The 22,396-nt window shown below is 39.2% G+C and overlaps 1 protein-coding gene across 1 annotated transcript in view; it reads right to left on the bottom strand.

The window, feature by feature from the left end:
* LOC134661720 (laminin subunit alpha) overlaps positions 1-22,396 on the bottom strand; it is a 71,341-nt gene extending 48,945 nt beyond the window's left edge. Inside the window, exons 1-18 of the mRNA XM_063517897.1 lie at positions 22,178-22,396; positions 14,940-15,086; positions 11,156-11,283; positions 10,607-10,715; positions 9,796-9,966; positions 9,456-9,666; positions 8,777-8,986; positions 8,287-8,395; positions 7,694-7,778; positions 6,716-6,791; positions 6,263-6,400; positions 5,139-5,250; positions 4,517-4,692; positions 3,501-3,677; positions 2,550-2,672; positions 1,745-1,903; positions 905-1,158; positions 476-612 (exon numbers count right to left, since the gene is read on the bottom strand). Coding sequence (XP_063373967.1) covers positions 476-612; positions 905-1,158; positions 1,745-1,903; positions 2,550-2,672; positions 3,501-3,677; positions 4,517-4,692; positions 5,139-5,250; positions 6,263-6,400; positions 6,716-6,791; positions 7,694-7,778; positions 8,287-8,395; positions 8,777-8,986; positions 9,456-9,666; positions 9,796-9,966; positions 10,607-10,715; positions 11,156-11,283; positions 14,940-15,086; positions 22,178-22,357 — 2,702 coding nt within the window. The 5' untranslated portion in view covers positions 22,358-22,396. The remainder of the gene's footprint in view (positions 1-475; positions 613-904; positions 1,159-1,744; positions 1,904-2,549; positions 2,673-3,500; positions 3,678-4,516; positions 4,693-5,138; positions 5,251-6,262; positions 6,401-6,715; positions 6,792-7,693; positions 7,779-8,286; positions 8,396-8,776; positions 8,987-9,455; positions 9,667-9,795; positions 9,967-10,606; positions 10,716-11,155; positions 11,284-14,939; positions 15,087-22,177) is intronic.

Below are 22,396 nucleotides of genomic sequence, written 5' to 3'. Positions count from 1 at the left end.
CCGGTTGCCCCCGAGACCTGCGAAGCAGGGCTTCTTCAACCGGATGAAAGATTCCCTACACTCCGTCACAATGACAAAAAATTCTGCTGCATTGGTCCAGGTTTACGGTTTACGTCAATGCGGTCACATTTTATTAAAGATCTTGTCTAGGTATGCACTCGTACAGTCGCCATCAGATATATCGGAGCGGCTAAGGTGGTCACAAATATCTAAACACGCCTCTATTGTCAGGGCGTTAGAGTGCGTGTTCAGATATTGTGAACAACTTGGCCGCTCCGATATATCTGATGGCGACTGTACGATAAGGATCCTGACTGAATTTTTAAGTCATCTCGCATTTATCCTGGAACGTTTTTTTGTGATACAACGCAACAGAAGTTTGAGCCTACGATTTTGGACCACCACATATGAAAGGTAAGGATAAGTACTCTCTTTTATTTTGATTTTTTTTACTACGCTTTATAAATGTACTCACGTCTGTTGCGAATCCCCAGGGTTCTCCGGCGTAACCAGTATAGTGGCGACCACCGGGTCCTTAAGCGGGTTGGCATACTTGACCACCATGCGGTAGAGAGACGACTTGCCCAGTTGTACAACGTTGATGACTTCATTCTGAAATATAAATACTATAGTAGTCACGACAATATCTTTGTTATGGTACTTTTTTTTTTTCAATAGCCCGTTTTAGTGTCCCGCTGCTGGGCAAAGGCCTCTTCCCTTGATTTCCACAACTTCCGTTGTTGTGCTTTTTCCGGCCAGTTACTCATGAAGGCGTCTAAGTCGTCCCGCCATCTCTGTCTGAGCCTGGCACGTCCGCGCTTTTTTACATGATATAGCGTGATGGGCTCAGATTAGCTGAGAGCTCCTTGGCCTTGAAATCGGCTCTGGGGCCAAAAAAACTTACTTGTAACAGAGAAAACATGACGTAACCCTTCCAAGAATGTCCCGGGAACGCCTCCTGAGAGTCTCTGTATCTGACAGCACCAGATGGCGTCTGTCCTTCCTCTAGCTCGTATCTGAACTGGTGGAGTGTAGGGAAATAGTGGGCTCTGATTGGCTGAGAGCAGCGGAGGCCTTCGACACGGGAGTGGCAGTAGCATTGGCCGGTGGTCTTGTTGCAGTTGTTGTCGGTGGAACCACCGATGTCGCAGTTGCATTCTGGTGGGAGAGAATTAGATTACAGTGTTAGCTAGTGTTGTTTCTTAATCCTTCTTATTATCATGATTTTAGCCTGCCAAATGTGACATAGCCGAAACATATTTTCAGTATCAACATTATAGAAATGTACTAATATTCCCAGTGTTCGCATGTCAATCGGTGTTTTATCGGGTACATTCTGGGGAGTGCGCACAAGAGCTGCATGACCTGATCCCACCTTCCACTTTCCATCATCGGACGTCCAGGCGCGGGGAGCGAATGCACCCATTCGCTGTTAATATTCCATTTGTCCGCACAAAACGATTTGCCTCGTCTTTTTTTGGTAAGGACGGCTAGAGAATGGAATGCGCTCCCGTCATCTGTATTCCCTGAGAAATATAACCTCGGTCTCTTTAAAGCTAGAGTGAATAGGCTATTACTGAACCGTTGAGCTCCATCTTAGGCTCTGTCTTCACTTTCCATCAGGTGTGACTAGTGCCAATCACCGATCAGTTTATTATAAAAAAATAAAATAAAATAAATGAACCCTTCCAACCGAGAATTCCGTTTATATCAAAGATTAGTCAATAGCAAAATAACTCCTTACCTGAGCATCCAAAGATGTTTCCGGCATCAAGATTATAGAATCCATCAGCGCACTCGGAACACTGTCGGTCTTCCACGTTTGGCTTGCACATGCACTGTCCAGTTTTAGTGTTGCACGATCCCAGCCCGCCTAGGGTGCCGCTCACATCGCAGTTGCATTCTGAGGAGAAATTATTAAGTCGTTATCTTTTATGCGCGAGATTCAGATAGAATTGGGAGGCAAGGCTTTTTTTGAAGTGAAAACTTCTTTAGCGGCGCTGTGCACCGTAAGACGGTCGCGTGACCGTAAGACGGACACGTGACCTGATCGAAAAACTGTTACATGTAATGTCATTGAGTTTTTCTTTATTGATTTAAATGCCATCTAGTGAGTTTCGCTCTAACTGGTATTAATATAACTAGAGTACTAACAGTGATGTGCTTAGGGGTTTCAAGTAATTAACGCAAACGCTAGATGGCGTTAACCTCAATTATACATAGTGCATTTTGCAATACTCATTGAGTTTTCACCTCTGCCGGCACTTCCTGCAACCCGTTGTTTTTTTTTAAATTAGAGACAAACTATATTTTAAAGCGACTTTGAAAAGCATCAAGAAACATCACGCAGGTAACTCATCAACAGATCAGTGAAGCTTGACCTGAATCGCTATTATATTGTTTTCTGAATGGAAACAGAGGATCGTGAACATCGAAGTTTGCAAATTTCGGACATCTTTCTCTTACTCCAATTAAGACGTAATAAGAGTGAGAAAGACGCTTGAAATTTACGTACTTCGATTTTTGCGGTTAGAGCTCAGATAGCGTACCTTCGCATCCATGAGGATTATAATACTGCAGGTTCCAATAGAGTGGCTTGCAGTCGTTGCAGATCCTGCCCTGCACACGCTCCTTGCATTGACAGAGCTCGCCTGCCGGGACCGATCCGCAACCTACACACAATAAAATATCATAAGTGTAGATTTTAATGGCTCAAAAACTGTTCAGATTCCCTGATAATCCTGATATGCATGACGAATCACCAGGATTCACTATGCCCAAATTTTTATTTTGGGATCCATGATAGACTGACGGTTGGGTACCTAAATAGTTCAAAACTGATAAATTGTTTATTTGCGACAACTGGCGATGTAGTCCTTGCATTTCATGTATGTAAAATTCATTTACGCCACCCGTAATTATGGGATTTTCTCCCCGCTACGCGAGGCCTTCCTGGCCAAGGCAAGACGTAAAACTTTAGACAAACCACGGGCGGTAATTCGTAAACTCCCAGATCGCATATTTATGGGCCTCACCTTCGGTTCAGGCCTCAAACACCTGCGATCTAGAGCATTCACGAATTCACCTCCCTAGGTAAATATGTAATGTACTATTGCACATTTTACTTAAAAGACGGTCAGTATTTTTACTGAACCATTTTATGAATGGCAGGCTGTCAGCTTATTACTCGTACATCTTATGATTTTCACGTGTCAGCAGCTGTTACACGCAAAATGGTCTAGACAAATACTGTAATCCAATGCAAAAAATACACTTAAGAGCAACTGGGTGTTATTTTTTACCATCCCCACCCCACAAGAAACACTAAAGATAAGATAAAGATAAAAATAGTTTACTCAAGTAGGCATATTACAATGCGCTTATGAACGTCAAATATAGCTACAAGGGCTCCAACCCTACACCTCTGCCTCGAGAACATTTAAATCCCCCCTCAAACAACTGTTCAAGTTAGTCCACAAAATCCGATAGAGAAAACTCACCAGCAAAAGAAGCGATAACGCCCTTAGGATCGCAGTTACATTCCTCACAAGCCGGATAGTTGTAGAAGCTCTCCTTACAGCTGTCGCACTTGACGCCGTTAAAGTTGGGCTTGCAGTGGCAGTTGCCAGCGTCGTCGCAGGACGAGCCGATGGAGCCGGATCCGTCACAGTTGCATGCTGGAAATAAATGACAGTCTTTATCCTCCTAAGGCCCAAGGTCCTACCTATAGTCGATGTAATTTAAACCATGTTCAATTGGAACAGAGTCGCGTTTGCTTTGTTTCGTTCAATTTTCAAACAACTGTCGTGAGCAGCCAATCGAGTCGAGCTTTGGCCCAGTCTACTCATACTACACTTCTCACCCTCAACCAGTAAAGGCGAGTCGTTGCTCCGAGACGAAGATCCTCGAAAATTGGATCGAAACATGTCGAACGCTTATTCGACTTAATACGTGAGTAACCCGTTTCTTATTTTAAATATGTTAGAGTAGGATGAGGGTAGTCTTTGATGCAATCGGCTGGGAATGATATTAGATGTGGACGACAATGACGTTCACTATGAGACACATATTTGACAGTTCATAAATTATAAATTGGAGCTAAGGAGAATTCAATCTTCACTTTTCGTTACCGCATCACACACTGCGCAATCAGCAATGCTAGTAAGTATTAAATTAGATTAGTGTTTGATGCACTTGAGTAAGTCGAAGTAAACGCTATGTTAATTTTGAACCTATAGTATACACAATTTTTCATAGGTACGAATAATCCTTAAGTTGATCAATTAAGTAATGTAGTTTTATTATTCTTTGGTGTCTAAAAATTTTGAGTAATCATGCAAGCATGAATAATAATAATATTGTGGTACCACTAGTACCCCAGCGAGCACTGGTCGCACCGCTAGCCACCGAAGTTGGTAAGACAGTTGCATTTGCCGTCAGCTGCGCAGCTGCTTAAAATGTTACCAATGGTGGTGGCTAAGATATGAGAGTATATAGTACGTTTTTAGCTACTTACGCAAGCATTCAGGGTACTTGTAGTATCCAGGTGAGCACTGGTCGCACCGTTTGCCCCCGAAGTTAGTCAGGCAGTTACATTTGCCGTCAGCCGCGCAACTGGTGGAAGTCGAGCCAGTAGTGGAGCACTCGCACTGGACGCAGGTACGCTCACGGCCTTGCACTTGCATGAAGTAACTGGAAACGGATGTTAGGCCTGAGATACACTTGTAAGTTTTATTTACGTAAGTAGGGACGAGACTATTTGTTACAATGAGATAACGATATTCATCTCTCATTCTGTAGTATAGCTGTGTCCCTGCTAACGTAAGTAACTTACAAGTGTATCTTGGATGCGGGAACTTGAAACATAACGTCGTTGAGTTTGTAAATTCCGACATGCACTCGATTTTTAAAAACCGAAATGAAACGTTGAAAACATTGTACAAGGTTTTCTTTTCCGAAAATTTTACGGAGCATAATAGCGGAATTTACCTACAAGCGTAACGATTTCGTCGTTAACCCGGGGTTAACCGGTTAAACCTAGAGTTACTATAGATACCAGTACAATTTGACACTGGGTTAACGGTTTAACTGCTTATCCCTGGTTTAGTGGGATGGTTGCTAATAGTTTTATGTCTTACCCGGCGAGACACTGGTCGCAGCGCGCGCCTCCAAATCCTTCCTTGCATATACAACCGCCAGAGATGTCGTCGCAGATTCTCGACTGCGTTCCAGTGGTGTCGCAGTTACATTCTGTTTGAGAAATCATGATATAATGTAATATTAATCTGTTTGTCACTATCAAGAATAAAGTTTACTAATAATCTTTCGTTGAATTTGCGAATTAAAAGTGCTTTTATATACAGGGGCAAGAGTAAAATAGTATTTTATGCAACCGTTGTTTAAGAGAGGTCAAAAAAGGCGAGTGGCGTGAGTAACAATTTGAGGCGAAGCCGAAACGCCACGAGTATTTTTTGACTCAGTTAAACAACGTTGCATACAATACTTTTTCTACGACCAAGCACTTACTTTGAAATAAAATTGCAAATTTAACAAATATTTTTAATTCAAGTAGCAAAAATTGAGGGTAAGGCCGGGAAAAGAAAGAATGAATGAATGAAATAAAAAAACATGTCTATGGTTCACGTATTTGTCAGAAATGACTTTTAAAATAAGGTTGGCAACACTGTATTTCATTCAATATTTTTAAGTGGTGATTACACGAAGTATCGTAAAATCGCCAAAAAGATACTGCGTGTAAGCACAAATTCTTTTTTGGGGAATAGACTAAATACCTGTGTTGACAACTATAAGGTAGGGTTTTAAAGGTGTGTGCACGACCCTTTAAATGACAAATAAAAGTACGGGAGTAGAAAAAAGTAATATAAATATTATAAAAACTGCAATTTCAAAAACAGTAAAGTTAATTTAAACTTGATAATATATTGATTTAAATTAATTGTGTTACATACTTTATACAATACATAATTAGTGGAAGTGAAGTGAGTAGCGGGATTTTACAGTCAAAATAAAACCGAAATGCACAAATCGTCCACTTGGATCCGTAACGGATCCTACCAAACGGATTTTTGTGGACGGAGGGGGATGAGAAACCAAAAAGAAATGAACAGGACTTATTAGATATTGGCTTAAGTAATCATAAATAACAACATATACGAAACTCAACTGATAAGGAGAACCAACCGAGATAAAATCTTAAAAAAAACAACTAAGTTACGATATTATCATGATAAATAATACTCACGGCTGCACGTAGGATAGCTGAAATAGCCGGCCTCGCACCGATCGCATGTTCGTCCGCTAAACTTGCTCTTGCACGTGCAGTTACCGCTATCCTTGTCGCACACTTGGGAGACAGAGCCGATGGTGTTGCACTCGCAATCTGCGCGAAAGAGATGAAATTATTTTTGTTATACTAATTCAATGAATTTGATATCACAGGCATACATCTTTGATAAAAATATTAGCAGTGTGAAAGTTGCTAAAACTGCGTAAGTACAGTGACGTTATCTACGAGTATGAAAAGGTACCTTATTGTCTATGGCGCTTACGCCATTATTAACGATGCTCCGATAGTAATACAACGTGGCGTGACGCTATGCGGCGTAAGCGCCATCGATAATAAGGTCCCTTTTCATAGATAATGCCCCATTTATTACCTATTTCACTTTTAATTTTTGGTACCACATCGAGTTACCTTTGCACTCCGGTGAGTAGAATCCATCGGCGCAAATTTCACAAGATTTCCCTGCGTAGTTGGACTTGCAGGGACACTGTATAAAGACAGACAAGCATAATGACTTATTCATACAGTATGTAGGTATATTTTAGAATCTAAATAGGACAACTGCGTCTTGACTGCTATAGCAATCAACCGGAGAGACAATTCATTATACCAAGAGCGAAATTCAGATTATAGTAACTTGTTCTCCTGGTACAGGTTATTTTGTAAATAACTTACAAGGAGACACCAGCCATTGTAAGAATTGTACTGGTTTTTGAAGTGAAAACTTCTTTAGCGGCGCTGTGCAGTTTTTGTGATGGGGAAAATTTTTTAAACTCGTAACAGGTGTCACGTGACCGTAAGACGGACACGTGACCTGATCGAAAAACTGTTACTTCAATGTCATTAAGTTTTTCTTTATTGATTTAAATGCCATCTAGTGAGTTTCCCTCTGACTGGTATTAATATAACTCGAGTACTAACAGTGATGTGCTTAGGGGTTTCAAGTAATGCGACGAAATAACGCTAGATGGCGTTAACCTCATTATACATAGTGCTGCAGACATTTTGCACTCATTGAGTTTTCACTTCTGGCGGCACTCCCGGAGTGCAACCCGTTGTTTTTTTTATATTATTTTGATAGAGTGAAAGTGAATAGGCATATTATAATGCACTCATGAATGTCAAAAACTATTACAGAAGCATAATACATAAGTAGGTACTTATTTACGATACAAGTGCAAAAAAAAATTAGGAAAAACACGAGTGGCGAATTTTAAGACACGACCGAAGGGAGTATGTATTATAAAGTACATATGACCCTTTAAATTTTCAACGTAGTTACGTAATGCGCTTATTATAGCACCTGGTGTCGTAATATAGCACCTGATGTATTGTAAAATACCGTAATAACATTAATACGTAATATATAATAACTAATGATGTACTTACAATGCCCTCTACTGGTGTGCAATGTTGTCCATCTGTTCCATTTAGGTTGCATGTGCAAGGCTCGCAGTTCGGATAGTTAAAGTACCTGCACACAAATATTATTTATATTAAGCCCATACCACCAATATCATGCCATCCGTAAATCGCTCGCGCACTGAATTCGCAGTGCACATCTTATCAAACTACGTAATGCACGCAAAAAAACATTATAAAAATATTTTGACAAGTTTTGAATCGTATCTCCTACATTTGCACTACAGATGGAATTATAAGACACGATTCTTCAATCTTTTATCTCCATTTTTGTCTATCGGATTTTGAAAGAAATTAATAGTTATTTTTTTAGGATTTTTTTAAACATTGTCTATAAAAACACTTTTTTTTTGCTGCGCAAAGCCGAGTTTGTATGTAACATGAACCTTTTTTAAAGCGCTTTAATTAAGTATTTTCTACAGACAAACTTTACTGAGGCTTGACTCATTTTTATCTCTATTTTTATTCATCGTTATACTCACACCTAAGTTTATTGTTTAAGGTCCTAACTGTTCTATAGGTATGTGGTAAAACAATTTGTATATACAACAAAATCGTACCCATATGCGCAGGAGTCGCAATTGGGCGGGTTGTATTCCTTGCGGCACTCGCAGCGCCCTGACCCCTCCTCGCAGTTGCCCGTCGAGTAGTGGAGGTCGCAGTTGCAAGCTGGAAATTGTCAAATTGGTATTTTATTGAACTTCTCGTTGCAAAGTAAACTTGGTACTCAAAAAAGTCAAAAGACAAGCTTTGTCTTTAATTTCCGCCTCAAAATGATTTAAATTTTAACCATTCCAAAAGACTGCTGAATCGTATCAGTACTTATTCGTAGGTGTCAAAGAAAATAAGCCTTTAAATAAGCACGGCTCCACTCCGACTTGAAGTTGTACAACATATTTATATATGTGTGAATTCAGAGCCGAATTATACGAATACGAAAGATAGTAGGATTCGGATGCAAAACAGAAACACCACAGACACGACTTGTAATTTAGAAGTCGTATCTGCATTCTCTACTGTTTTTAATCACCTAAGAAAATAAATACTTACGTTGGCACACATCATATTCATCCCATCTCTTCCCCACGGGCCTGTAGAACGTCGGTTTACACTTATTACAGTTGATGCCATCAGTATTGTGTTGGCAGTTCTGGCAGACTCCACCGCCCTCGTAACGTCCGTGGATGTCGAGCGACAGACGCTTCTCGTCGATAAGGGGATCGAATGCGCACTCCGTGCTGTGGTTGTGACAGTTGCAAGCTGTTGAAGATGATTTTAGAATTACTATGTTTATAAACATGATGAAGAAGAACTGGTTAGGCCAAAAATGCAGCTGCAGCATATGTGTTTTCATAAATGTATAACTCAGCCATGTATTGTACGCGTCGGATCACGCACCAAAAAGGGATTCGTGATTTTTTCCCCATTATTATATTAAGACCCAGTTTTTTTTAAAGAAAGGGGGAAAGATGACACATTTTCGGGTAATTCTAAGTAATCAGTTCCAATGATATTTTCTTTAAAAAATATTTTTTAAAGATTAGTTATTTGCAGCACGCTGGTCTTCCGTGCCTTCCCAGAATAATATCACTGTCCAGACAAAACCACTTTTAATATTTTCCCGTCAATCCCAATATTCCCAATATTCACCTTCGTGCATTCCGACAAGGTTAACGATGAAGCGCCGCGGAAGATACGTGTTCAAAAATTGAAATCAACGTCCACTCACGTTCACACGCAAACCGGTTCCAGTTCTGCGAGATCCTCCACTTCTTCTGCTCGAACCCTTTACAGCACTGATTACACTGAGGACCGCACGTGTTGTGCTGGCATCGGCACACAAGCAGGTTCTCGCTGTCGGGCTTCGGGTCGCAGGTGTCCGCGTGGCCGTTGCACATGCAGCGGCCTCCGATACTGATGTCTTTTATGCTGTAGAAGTACTGTATGGAAACAATATAGAGGAAAAGGGTCAACAAAATCCTCTAAAGGTAAAGATAGTTCTTGGTCCAGCAAACGAGGCGGACACCCAATGGCCCTGAACCAGTCTAATAACTCCAAATAATACTTACTCTCCTTGTGACAGTAGGGTCCTGACGAGCCACAGACATGAGGTGACCCAGTAAGTTCTTGGTCCTCAGCAGACGTAGGCGGACGGTGGTGGCCCTGGTCCAGGCTTGGAGTACGGAGGAGTTGAAGTAGTTCAGCGCCGATGGACGGTAGTTCAGCAGGGAAATTGGGATCTGTGAGAGAAAATATGCTTAGACACGGATCCGTGCGTAGGAATTTGAATCTATTGTTGTAAATGTCAAGGTCACTTTTTCAATGATCAAATTTGACATGCAGCATACGAGGGGTTAATGTAAAGCCTATCTAAATACACTAGTTCTTCTAGAACTAGTGCATATGGGGCACTTGTTATGCATCAGGTCAACAAGTACGTAGCGTCATTTTCAGAAGACCATTTTCACAGTGGTGATACAGGCCCTGATTTTGTATCCAAGGGGAAAAACTACAGCTCATTGAACTTAATCATCATCAATAGACTGCTGCTGAATCTCTTTAGTGTAAGGCCTGAGTAGAAGCTCGAAGCGGAGCGTTCGGCGGGGCGTGCAGCGTGGCGTCGGGGTCAAGAGTAATTTGAGCAGCGTGCACTAAGGCCGCTCCTATACGCTTGCATTTGTTTAACATGCACGCCGCACGCCCCCCCCCCCCCGCTGCACGCCCAACTCGAGCGTCCACTCAGGCCTTACACTAAGCTATAGCAAAAGTCTTTGAAGTGTACCATCTCCCACACCCTGCTAACTGTCCATCGGTAAACCTTATTGCAAAAGGCATAAGGTCCACCGATGGACAGTAAAGAGTGTTGTTGTTTGTACTAACCTCTCCTCCGGACAGCGGTACGATCTTCGAATACTCTGTGCTGCAAATAACTGAGTCGTCTCTCGTGATTGGCTCCAAACTCTGAGCTCCGAAGTATCTTTCGCAGTCCCTGAAAAATGCATATATTATTGCACATGCCTTGATACAAAATCAAGTAATACCTAGTTATTGGTTTTACAACAAGATACGAGGGTTAAATAAACTTTGCTCTCACGTGAAATATGCAATTATTTCACAGCACCAACGCGAGGAAAATATTTATTAAAATAATAATATCAAAAACCGCATTTATACTCATATTAAGAGTGCGTCCACCGTCCAGTGGCGCCCTCATTAGGGGAATTGTGTTTTCTAATAAACCAATTAATTTCTTAGGTACATAAATCCGTATATTTAGGTACATTGTTGTACTACTTGTTCCCCAACTATTGATTTTTGTTATATAGTTTCATATAGTAAGTAAGTTTCGGCCCGGCCGAAAGGTCTGGCCGTATTTTGGCCGAAACCGAATCTTCGGTCGAACACTATAGTAATTACAAGAAAACTCACTGTCGTGAATCAGAGAAGTACTGCCAGGGTGTGAACGTCTTTCCGTAGTCGGTGGACTTTTCCAACGCCCAAAGACCAGGACGCGGGGAGTTGCCCATTTTTATGAACACGTAGGCCACGTGGAATTCCTGAAAGGACATGAAATTAGTATCAAGAATGAATGGATGAATGATTTATTTGCTTAAACATGGTATGTACATTAAGTTGACATAATCAGTATAAGCAGGCAGTATCACATGTTTAGCCAAGAGTCGAAATGAGTGCCTACTTAGAAGTGACTTTTATGAATACGAAATAAAATGGGACAAATTGTCTAATGAGTCCGAATTAGTATTAGCTTCATTATCTGCTTACAATCGTACAGTCAGCAGCAAAAGTTGCTAAGCGGGCGAGGTGTTCAAAATTACCTTGACGGGCTCTTATTCTCATAGCAATAAAGTCGAGTCAAGATCATTTTGAACACCTCGTCCGCTTAGCATCTATTGCTGCTGACTGTACATCTTTGAAAACCGTATGAAGCCGCCGAGGACGTTAGAACCTTGGCAAACCAAATGAAGCTGGGCCGAGGCTTCCGGCACTCCGTTTTCTACGACAGGTCATCGGAAGTTTTTAGAAAATTGGTTTGTAGTGTGTGTGATATGCCTCACCCACACACAAGCATAGCCTTAACATATACAGTGTGTAAGTCAAATACGGGCAATAAATTAAACCAGATATAGAATTTACCCGTCTTATCATTAATTAAGATGTTTTTTTAAGTTACACTTAATTATGACCCCGTGATTAATTTTTTCCACATGTACCGAGCAGCAATGTACTGTAAACATTAAGAAACAAGATGATAATGACATTACGAGATACGAGCTTTTCATAGTAACTGCCAACAAGCGTTGACAGTTACTTTAAAAAGCTCGTATCCCGTAACGTGTGTGGTGTATTACATTGCCGGCCGAATTATTTTGTATGGTTATAATTTTCAATGCATTTCTAAGTAAAATCTATCTCAATATACTTTTTAGGTCCTATGCTAACCACCGTTTAAATATTCGCCCGTATTGGATTTACACACAGTATAAGTGCATGTAAGTGTTATTTAAGTCATTATACGTCTATACTCGAAGCTAGTTGTTTTCCTTTAACGCCCAACCTCACATGGCGATCCTGGCAGGGTCGCCATGTGATGTGGGACGTTGAAATGATACTACTTACACGTACTATATAAGCTGCTACTTATGTTATTTTAGACATTATAGATCTATACTATCAAGTAGTATCATTTCAACGTCCCACATCACGGGTTTTATGTTGAGCAAGTCACGACATTATCATTCTGGCGAGTCAAATAGACCAAGACGAGTGAATTGCAAAAAAAATTTATGTTTACATAGTTAAGCACCTGTAATTAGTCTAAAGTTAATTGATTCCATTGTGTTACGACAGTTAAGCCGTTTCTATTTAAGTTAGATGCATGAAAGTGTGTTAGCGTATGCTATAGACTTAAAATGTGTGTGCGAATTAAGTACAATAAAAACAATACAATTTACATAGTTAATTTTCGTAACACAAATGAATCAATTAATTTAAGACTAATCACAGCTTCTTAACTGCGCTTAATTACGTAAAAATTTTTAGCAAATTCACTCAAAAATTGTCTGCCAGTGCCAGGGTATAAAAGATTGCAATTAGCAGTATAGGTATAACCGCTGGAAATAAAATTGCCTTAGGACGTTTCGGTTTTCAGCAAACATGTTCCGACAGGTTTAGATCATATAAACAGAGGATGCGAATAGGCACATTTTATTACCCATTTTATAGCGCAATTTATACCTGCAGGCAACCGGTTGTAAAATCACGATTTTAGTATTTTTATTCCCTTTGTACTTTCACTAAAGGTACAGTCAGCAGGGGTTTAAGTACATATCTGCACCTAGTTTCAAGCACACGTCTTGTATTGACAGCAATATTTCGAAATTAGCGATTTTTTTTCCTAGCTATCAACGAGCAAATGAAAAATATTGCTAAAAAAATATATATTAAAATCGTGCATTTAAATCCCATTCACTTACCTATGTGTTATTTTTATTATTATTGTGTAATAAAACTAACATCAGTGATCTAGTTGCTAGTGGAGTGAAAAAAGAACCGGACACGTGCGTGTCGGACTCGCCCACCGAGGGTTCCGTACTGTTTAGTATTTGTTGTTATAGCGGCAAAATACATCATCTGTGAAAATTTCAACAGTCTACCTATCACGGTTCATGAGACACAGTCTAGTGACAGACAGACTGAGGAGTCTTAGTAAATAGGCTCCTGTTTTTACCCTTTTGGTAAGGAACCCTAAAAAGATCGATTTGCGAAGAAAAAAGTTATTCCACCGTATTGCGGTCTATAAAACCATCCTATATGCCGATAATGTTTAAAGTATTTTAATCATGCTACTGTGTGCGATAATATTTTTCCGAGTAATATTAACTATCTGTGCCAGCCCACGCCATCCGCTCGATGGTTAAAACATACTGCCATTTTATGATAGTACCTACAGTATTTAACGTGGACAATACTGAAAGTTTCTATAATGAGCCACTTAGAGTTAAAGCAGGGAAAGAAAATGTTTATTATTTGAAAATATAACTCTTTAACTATATTTTGAGGTACCTACAATTCATTTTTGGGTGTGATGTTGTGTATTTTAGGAATGATAGCAGTTTAATTTAAAAATGGAATGTGTATAATTGACAATTGGTAAACCTTTTTAGGTCCTACGCAAGTCCTTTTCCATAGACCAAGTACGATTAATATTTTATAGCTAAAATAACAATACAGCAATTTATTTTGTGTAAAATCTACTTTATTTATCTACCAAACTACTACGTTAGATTGTATTTTTAACATAATATCAGGAAGAAAGGGACCGTAGCGCCGAATGCACGTGTCCAAATATAGTTCCGAGTTCATTCAACCCAGTTACTTCACCAGGACATAAAGTTATATTTAGACAAGGATAGAGTATGCTGACATGGAATTCTAATGTCCATACTTATATCTAGCAAAAATGCTACCTAGTTCGTTTGCCCCAATCTGTCCTGATCTTTCATTTCAGGACCAGAGGTGTAAAAGTAGAACAATAGGGTATTTGACTGTATTTAAAATAAATTATTTTACACCATGCATGAAATAAAGCACCAGAAGACTAATAGAGAAACGTAGACAGCAGTTATTTTAGAGCTTAAATACGAGTACTAACGTTTTCTCTTCATCTCATTAACTGATGCCTAATTGATTTCACTTTTGCCCTTAGGTAGTGTCAAGCAATTCAATTTCAGCATCACCATTTCGTATCTTGTCATAGTGACAATAGTATGAGGTCCCTAGCGACTTTCATATTGATTGTCACTGTGACAAGGTACGGAAGTCAAATTCTTTGACTGTACTTGTGTCAATAGGTACCTACTAGGTACACACGATATCTCAGACTCACCTGTCCAAGGTCGATGGTGAGGTTGACCTCATTATACGTCATGCCTCGGGAGAGCGGCGGACTCTGCCACCGAGTCTCCAACTCGTCCAAGGCGTACTCGGGCGGATGCCAGCGGTTTCCTACTGTCATCACGGGGTTTGATCATAAACTCACCTGTCCAAGGTCGATGGTGAGGTTGACCTCATTATACTTCATGCCTCGTGAGAGCGGTGGAGTCTGCCACCGAGTCTCCAACCCGTCCACGGCGTACTCGGGCGGATGCCGGCGGTTTCCTACTGTCATCACGGGGTTTGATCATAAACTCACCTGTCCAAGGTCGATGGTGAGGTTGACCTCATTATACTTCATGCCTCGGGAGAGCGGCGGACTCTGCCACCGAGTCTCCAACCCGTCCACGGCGTACTCGGGCGGATGCCGTCGGTTCTCCACTGTGTCATCGCAGTATTCGCAGACCTGGGAGTACAAAATATTAGTTAGTATAATGAAATGTTTTTGTAAAAAAAATGGAACAAGCTTTTATCGTATGCTTTACTTTTAAGAGTCCGTCCAAGTCTAAACTTTGCACAGATTTGTTTAGAACAAAGTGGGGGAGTGTCATTTATAAGTGTAATTTTTTTCATAGAAAGTTGATAAGTACATAGTTTAACCGAATTGTCGTTGTCATACGCCCCTATGTTGTATATTTCATCGAAATCGCAAGAGCCGTTTTTGAGAAATTATTAAAATAAATACATATTATCAATCGTATCTGAATAAAATATTGATGGATGGGTACACGGAAAGAACAATTGTTGATTGAAATCTCATTATTGAAAAACAAGCAACTACGGTTGCACTCCGGGAGTGCCGATAGAAGTGAAAACTCACCTCACTATGTTACCGACGCCCGGTAACACGATACATACGTTTAGCGGAGGTATTCTATTTATTTATTATATATTATTATCATTCTCAAATAAGATCACACTTTTTCATTGACATGTTTATTTACATACTGCCATGACAACGTCAAATTATTTGAACATAGGTAAAGAGGGTGTAAAAAGGTAAGTATAGGTTTTGAAAAGGAGTCCGCAACATAAATGTCAAATAACATTGAGTTTTTCTTTATTGATTTAAATGCCATCTAAATTATGAGTGGCCACCTTACGGTGCTTATGGTCACGTGATCGCCTTACGTTGTCTCGAGTTTATCATTTTTTCCCCACCTCAAAAAGTGCCCAGCGCCGCTAAAGAAGTTTTCACTTCAAAAAAAGTACCATAACAAAGATATTGTCAAGAATGTCAAGACTACTTAAGTATTTATATTTCAGAATGAAGTCATCAACGTTGTACAACTGGGCAAGTCGTCTCTCTACCGCATGGTGGTCAAGTATGCCAACCCGCTCAAGGACCCGGTGGTCGCCACTATACTGGTTACGCCGGAGAACCCTGGGGATTCGCAACAGACGTGAGTATATACATTTATAAAGCGTAGTATATATCTAGTTCGTTAGCGACGGAATATATCTAGTTCGTTAAAAAAAGAATGACTAGATTTCATGTGTTCCGCGTACCCTACAAATATGATAGATTATTTGCTGCTATTATATCCGTGTATTAAAATAGATAACGACAAGGAGCACATTAAGCACAAGTTAAATGTTTATTGTGCATTTTTATAAAAACTGACCACGAAAATGATATCATCATGAGTAATCGTAGCCTCATGCTCGTATTACAAGACGTTGCTCAAGATTGGGGTATCATTTAACTTGTTATACTCACAACGCACGACATGGTTAGCATATAATATTAAAACTTTATTAAGTTCAAAAACTTGAATGAGCTTTGAAAATAAGCATTAAAAAAAAAGTCCAATATTTATGACTAATTTTATTAAATAGCGTGTGCACCATGTACTTATGTATTTATAATCATCATATTATTCATAATCATTTATATTATTATAATTTTTTGGCAGTTGATTCTCGAAAATAGTTGCTGAAGCTATTTCGATGAAATTAATATTACAGGACCTTTATGCGAGAAATTGGTTTATTACAGTTTGTTTTTTTAGCTTTAGAAAAAAGGTAAACAATCTTGACGTGTCTTTTTTATTGAAAAACACTTTTGAAAAATAAGTCACAGCAAATATGTAACAATTATGCATGATATACGATTATTTACATTATTTTGCTTTCGTAAGTAATAGTTACTGATTTTTCAAAAGCGTATTCAATTAAAAGACACGTCAAAATCGTGTAGTTTTTACCAGGGGCGTATTTTGAAATTTGGCGCCCCGGGCCATTACGTTTCGCCGCCCCAGAAGTCAAGGAAGAAAAACAAAATGCAATCCGCTAGGGGCGGCATATGCCGCCCCTGAGGGTTGGCGCCCCGGGCCATGGCCCGGTTGGCCCTAGGGTAAATACGCCCCTGGTTTTTACCTAATGCGAAAAAAAACGAACTATAGAGAGCGAGTAAGTATATGTATATTTATTTTTCTCATTATTATTCAAATTATCTTCATAACAATAATATCAGATTCGTTTTGTCTCTCGTGTTAGTCCACAGAAAGTAAAAAAATATTAAAGAAAGATCACTGTTTCATAAAAACACCATTCACAAACCCAAATAAAGATCTTTTTCAAATCCGAGAATTCATTCATTTTCGGCACAACCATTTGCGAACCATATGGGACGAAGATGGCCGCCATTAACATAACTTTGCGGTCCATATGGTATTTGTAAACAAGAAAATGTACCCGTAGATGTTATTTTTACAACGCGCCGGCTGCATTGGTAAGTTTGTTAGTGCCCGATACCAAAAGTTGCAATGTGAGACATCTTGTAAGCGTGGCAATTTTAGGCTTTGCGGTCCATATGGTATTTATTACCAATAAAATGTACCCGTAGATGTTAATTTTACAATGGGCCGGCTGCATTGGTAAGATTGTTAGTGCCAGATACCAAAAGTTGCAATGTAAATGTGAGGTATCTTGTAAGCGTGGCATTTTTAGGCATACCTAGGTATTATTTTGTTATTTTAAGTTGTTTGCCACTGTATTTTGCAAATTTGAAATTGTAAGTATGTATACAGAGTGAAAGATAAAATTACAATATTTAAATAGACACAAAACGATAGCGGTTAAAACAAATAATATCTGGGAGCATATAAAATCTAAAAAATTAGCGTTTTCCCAGAGATAAGACCTAGCTAGATCGATTTTTCGCCCCTGAAAACCCCCATATACCAAATTTCATCGAAATCGTTAGAGCCGTTTCTGAGATCCCCGAAATATATACATATATATATATATATATATATATATATATATATATATATATATATATAAATAAATATGCAAGAATTGCTCGTTTAAAGGTATTAGATTTTCTGTTTCCAGGGTAATACTTTTTTTTTGTTAAAATATTAATGGGAAACAAATGACTACAAAAAATATGGTAGGTATTTCTTGATTAGTGCGATAGAACAAGCGGTTTTAAAAATTACTAAATTAAATAATCGTATTTTTATGATGATTTAATGTACATAGTTTATGTTTTTGTCAAAAAAAGAAACTTGCACTTAACTAAGTAAGAGAAGAAAATCGATAAATATTTCAAAAAAAATATTTTTAACATTAGAAAATATCTTTATCATATTAACTGTATATTAAGTAACTATGTGTAGATATTTTTGGTTTCAACTATAAATTCAAATATTTAACTATTTTACTAGCCGTTCATTGATAGCGGGGTTACAGTATAGGTCACTGATAAAATTTGAAGATGTGACCTTATTAGCCACATTATCTTAAATGTTAGCTAAAATAGTTTCCAACACATAACATAAATAACATAGTTGTACGAATTAGATATGACGACGATACGTACGATACGGTACGATGGGCCAGCGCCGGCCACTCCAAGGGACGCAGCCATACGGTAGAATGAGATAGCAATATCACATGCTCCCTCGAACGCATAAATGCGTCCCTTGGAGTGGCCGGCGCTGGCCCATCGTGTAGAGGAGCCATAAACTTGCGTAACTACTCCTAAACTTATTATTTTAATATTAACAGCTGCTTAGGCCTTAGACATGTAAAGCCTGACCAGGAATACGAATGAATTAATTAATTAATTAAATCTTTATTTCAGGCAACTAGTGGCCCATACGTAAATACTAGAGATGCCACAAATATTCGGCAACTATTCGGTATTCGGCCTATTCGGCCACTTTGCCGAATATTCGGTATTCGGCCGAATGTTGCCTACTATTCGGCCGAATACCGAATATCTGTTGCCCCTAACTAAAAAGAAAAATTACACAAAAAAATACCAAAAATTTGGTATATTTAATATTTAAAAAGTATTATTGGGAAGTTGTTAAATAGGAGGAAGACCCTTTTTTAAGCATTTGTTGATTATGAAATATTTTAAGTATTTTTATCATGGGTCTGATTTGATTGACTCTAACTACATTCATTAGTTCTGTTTTACAAAAAATATATCTTAGCAAACGTTGTGCTTTGTTGGCGAATAGTTTTCGTAATAACTGTGACTCACAATGTTTGCACCTCATGCCGAATATTCGGTATTCGGCCAATAGTTTGGCCGAATATTCGGTATTCGGTATTTGTCCAAAACCACTATTCAGGGCATCTCTAGTAAATACCTTAAAACATACATATTATAATTATACAAGTGTGACTACCACGAGTTTGGCACTGGCAGAAACGCTATCAAGAACGTAACTTACTTTCTATGCATCTCGCTCGTACTCGCATATTAGTTCGAGCGAGATGTATAGAAAGCAAATTACGTAGACGTTAGCGTGTATGTCAGTTTTCCGTTTTGACACTGTCAATGACTCATGGTACGGGTGAAGGGAGGAATTCTAACACTAAATTTCGAGCGTAGCGAACGGTTCAAAAAGTTAAAGTTCATCTTAAAATATCCGCTCAAAGACTTTATCTCATTCTAATTTTATTCAGAAGTGACAAAAGCGAGCATCGAACCCGTTATCGCCGGGATGGCAGGCAGGATGCGATAGCTTATCGCTGGTATATAGGCCCCCTTATCTTAAAGCTCGTAAGCAACCGTTTAATTAGGAAACTTAAATTACCATTTGTATAGCGGCCATGTTTTAACGTTCGGTCATTGTTTTTTAGTTTTTTTTTTACCCTTTACTAGGCTGACATTTCAAAAACCGGTCAAGTGTGAGCCGGACTCGCATTGCAAGGGTTCGTACATTACCCAATTTTTAATAATGTCTTTTTTAGGGTTCCGTACCCAAAGGGTAAAAACGGGACCCTATTACTAAGACTCCGCTGTCCGTCCGTCCGTCCGTCTGTCACCAGGCTGTATCTCACGAACCGTGATAGCTAGACAGTTGAAATTTTCACAGATGATATATTTCTGTTGCCGCTATAACAACAAATACTAAAAACAGAATAAAATAAAGATTTAAGTGGGGCTCCCATACAACAATCGTGATTTTTGACCGATGTTAAGCAACGTCGGGCGGGGTCAGTACTTGGATGGGTGACCGTTTTTTTGCTTGTTTTTATTTGCTTGTTTTGCTTTATTTTTTGTTGATGGTGCGGAACCCTCCGTGCGCGAGTCCGACTCGCACTTGGCCGGTTTTTATGTGGAACGTGAAAGAAACGTCTTTAAAAAACCCGTAGGGGTCAAAAACTAAGCTACAGCTTTGATGTCCACCGTTCTCCAATTCTCCCTCAATTGCTCAAAGGTTAACTGGAAGAGATCCCTGAAAGGGATAAGTTCGCCTTTGTACAAATGATGTGTGTTTTTTCATGTTTTATGTATCTTTTTGTACAATAAAGTGTTTGTACTACTACTACTAAGTAATTAAGTCAGACTCACGCTTGACTGCACATTTCTAATAGGTTTTCCTGTCATATATAGGTAAAGAACTACTTTGTGTATTTTTTTCAAAATTTTAGACCCAGTAGTTTCGGAGATAAAGGGGAGTGGGAATGGTCGGACAGACAGACAGACACATGAGTGATCCTATAAGGGTTCCTTTTGAGGTACTACTACTAGTCGATACAGCTAATGTTAATGATAACATTTCTCCAAGAAACATTAGGTCTTAAACTCGTCTGTCGTATAAAATATCCATAAAATGTAATATTTAGTACTCAAGATTTTTTTAGACAAGCCAAATCGAAGAAAAAAAGAAAAATACTTTTAATGCAGTTTTGTTTCTTTTTCAAAATAAAGGAATGTCTCCATTAAGTAAAATGAGCCAGCTTAAGGATTTAAGGTAGTTTCCCTCCAGGGCCCGACTTATCTTTCCACACTGTATATCCCTTAGCCTGGTAAAGGGTTAACTCAAAAAATTTGACGTCGGGGGTGTTATATGTTTGACGCAAATGCCTGTCTGTCTGTGGCATCGTAGCTCTCCAGCGGATGGACAAATTTCGATGCAGTTTTTTTACATGAAAGCGAGTTTCCTTGCGGTAGTTCTTAGCTGTTTGATAGAAATCGATCCAGCAGTTTCAAAAGTATCAGCTCTTTACTTGTAAGACATTTTTAGCATAAAATAGATTTTTTGGCATAAAATAGATTTTTTGGCATAGGTTAGCGTCGGGGTTTTAAATTTGTTTAATTTACAAGAAGCGATCACCATAGCCTATGGAGAGTACATTTCGCAACGCGTTGTCGCTGTCACTGTGTTCAAATAGTTGAATAACAAATTCGCGAAGCTGCTTTTTACATGCTTTTATTTAGAGTTTGTTTAACTAAGCTTACTAAGCTATTAAACAGAAAAACTCATTATTAACGTCATATTTCCACAGAAATTTGTTAATAATGCTGACATTGCCACCTTTTGTCATTGCAAATGCCATGAAAAGTTAGCCTGGTCCATTTCTACCTAACTTTAACCTTTTCGACGCCGTGTCAAACACAAAAGCTGTCACGCTGACGCCACGTCACCGAAATGTCAAAACTGAAATTGAACTTTATGCATGTGCACGTAGGTCTATGTTGCTCTGTGGTCTGTGACCGATTAATCGGTCTTTGGCGTTGAACCTACGGTGCGGATATATCGGTCATTGGCGTCCAAAATGTTAACCGAATAGGGTACCACCGCTACATAGAAGTTTGTATGCAGGGGTGGTACCTTTTCTCTGCAGCTAACTGTACAAATAACACTTGTAGGCTGCTTGTGCTAACAAATCGTTGCAGACTTATCTTGGTCTAACTCTAATTATTCAGAAACACCATTAGTATACAATTTGAGCAGATAAGTTTTACTAAACCAAATAAGGGTTCCTTTTGTACCGATTTGGTACGGAACCCTAAAAATATTGGCTCTGTCTTAACCTAGTAAGGCCCAAAGTGCATTACAATGTACAGTCTGTTTCAATCTAATTTGAACCTTTCGAAAACTAAATAAGGTAACATTTCTTTCGTTTTATTGTTTTCTAAAGCAAACGAAAGTCACCCTAACGTACTATTGGAAACTTTGTATGGTGGGCCTTACGAATCCAGTGTCAATTGCAATCTAAACACACCCTTAAGCCAAAACTCACCTGTCCTTGAATAACAGTCTCATCAGTCGACCCCGTCAACTCGCAATACAACTCCTGTCCGATGTCCCCACACGTCGCGGTCGCCGTTATTTTCTTCCCCAACGCCAGATTAAGGTAAGGGGGGGTGAGTATCTCCCCCGCCACTCCTTGTAGGAGCAGCACAAAGATGGCCGCCCACATGGTGCGCGCGCGGCGGTCCGACGTTGAATGAGGGGATGG

This window comes from Cydia amplana, chromosome Z (genome assembly GCF_948474715.1).
Source record: "Cydia amplana chromosome Z, ilCydAmpl1.1, whole genome shotgun sequence".
NCBI classification, from domain to species: domain Eukaryota; kingdom Metazoa; phylum Arthropoda; class Insecta; order Lepidoptera; family Tortricidae; genus Cydia; species Cydia amplana.
This window is presented reverse-complemented; position numbering and strand designations above follow the sequence as displayed.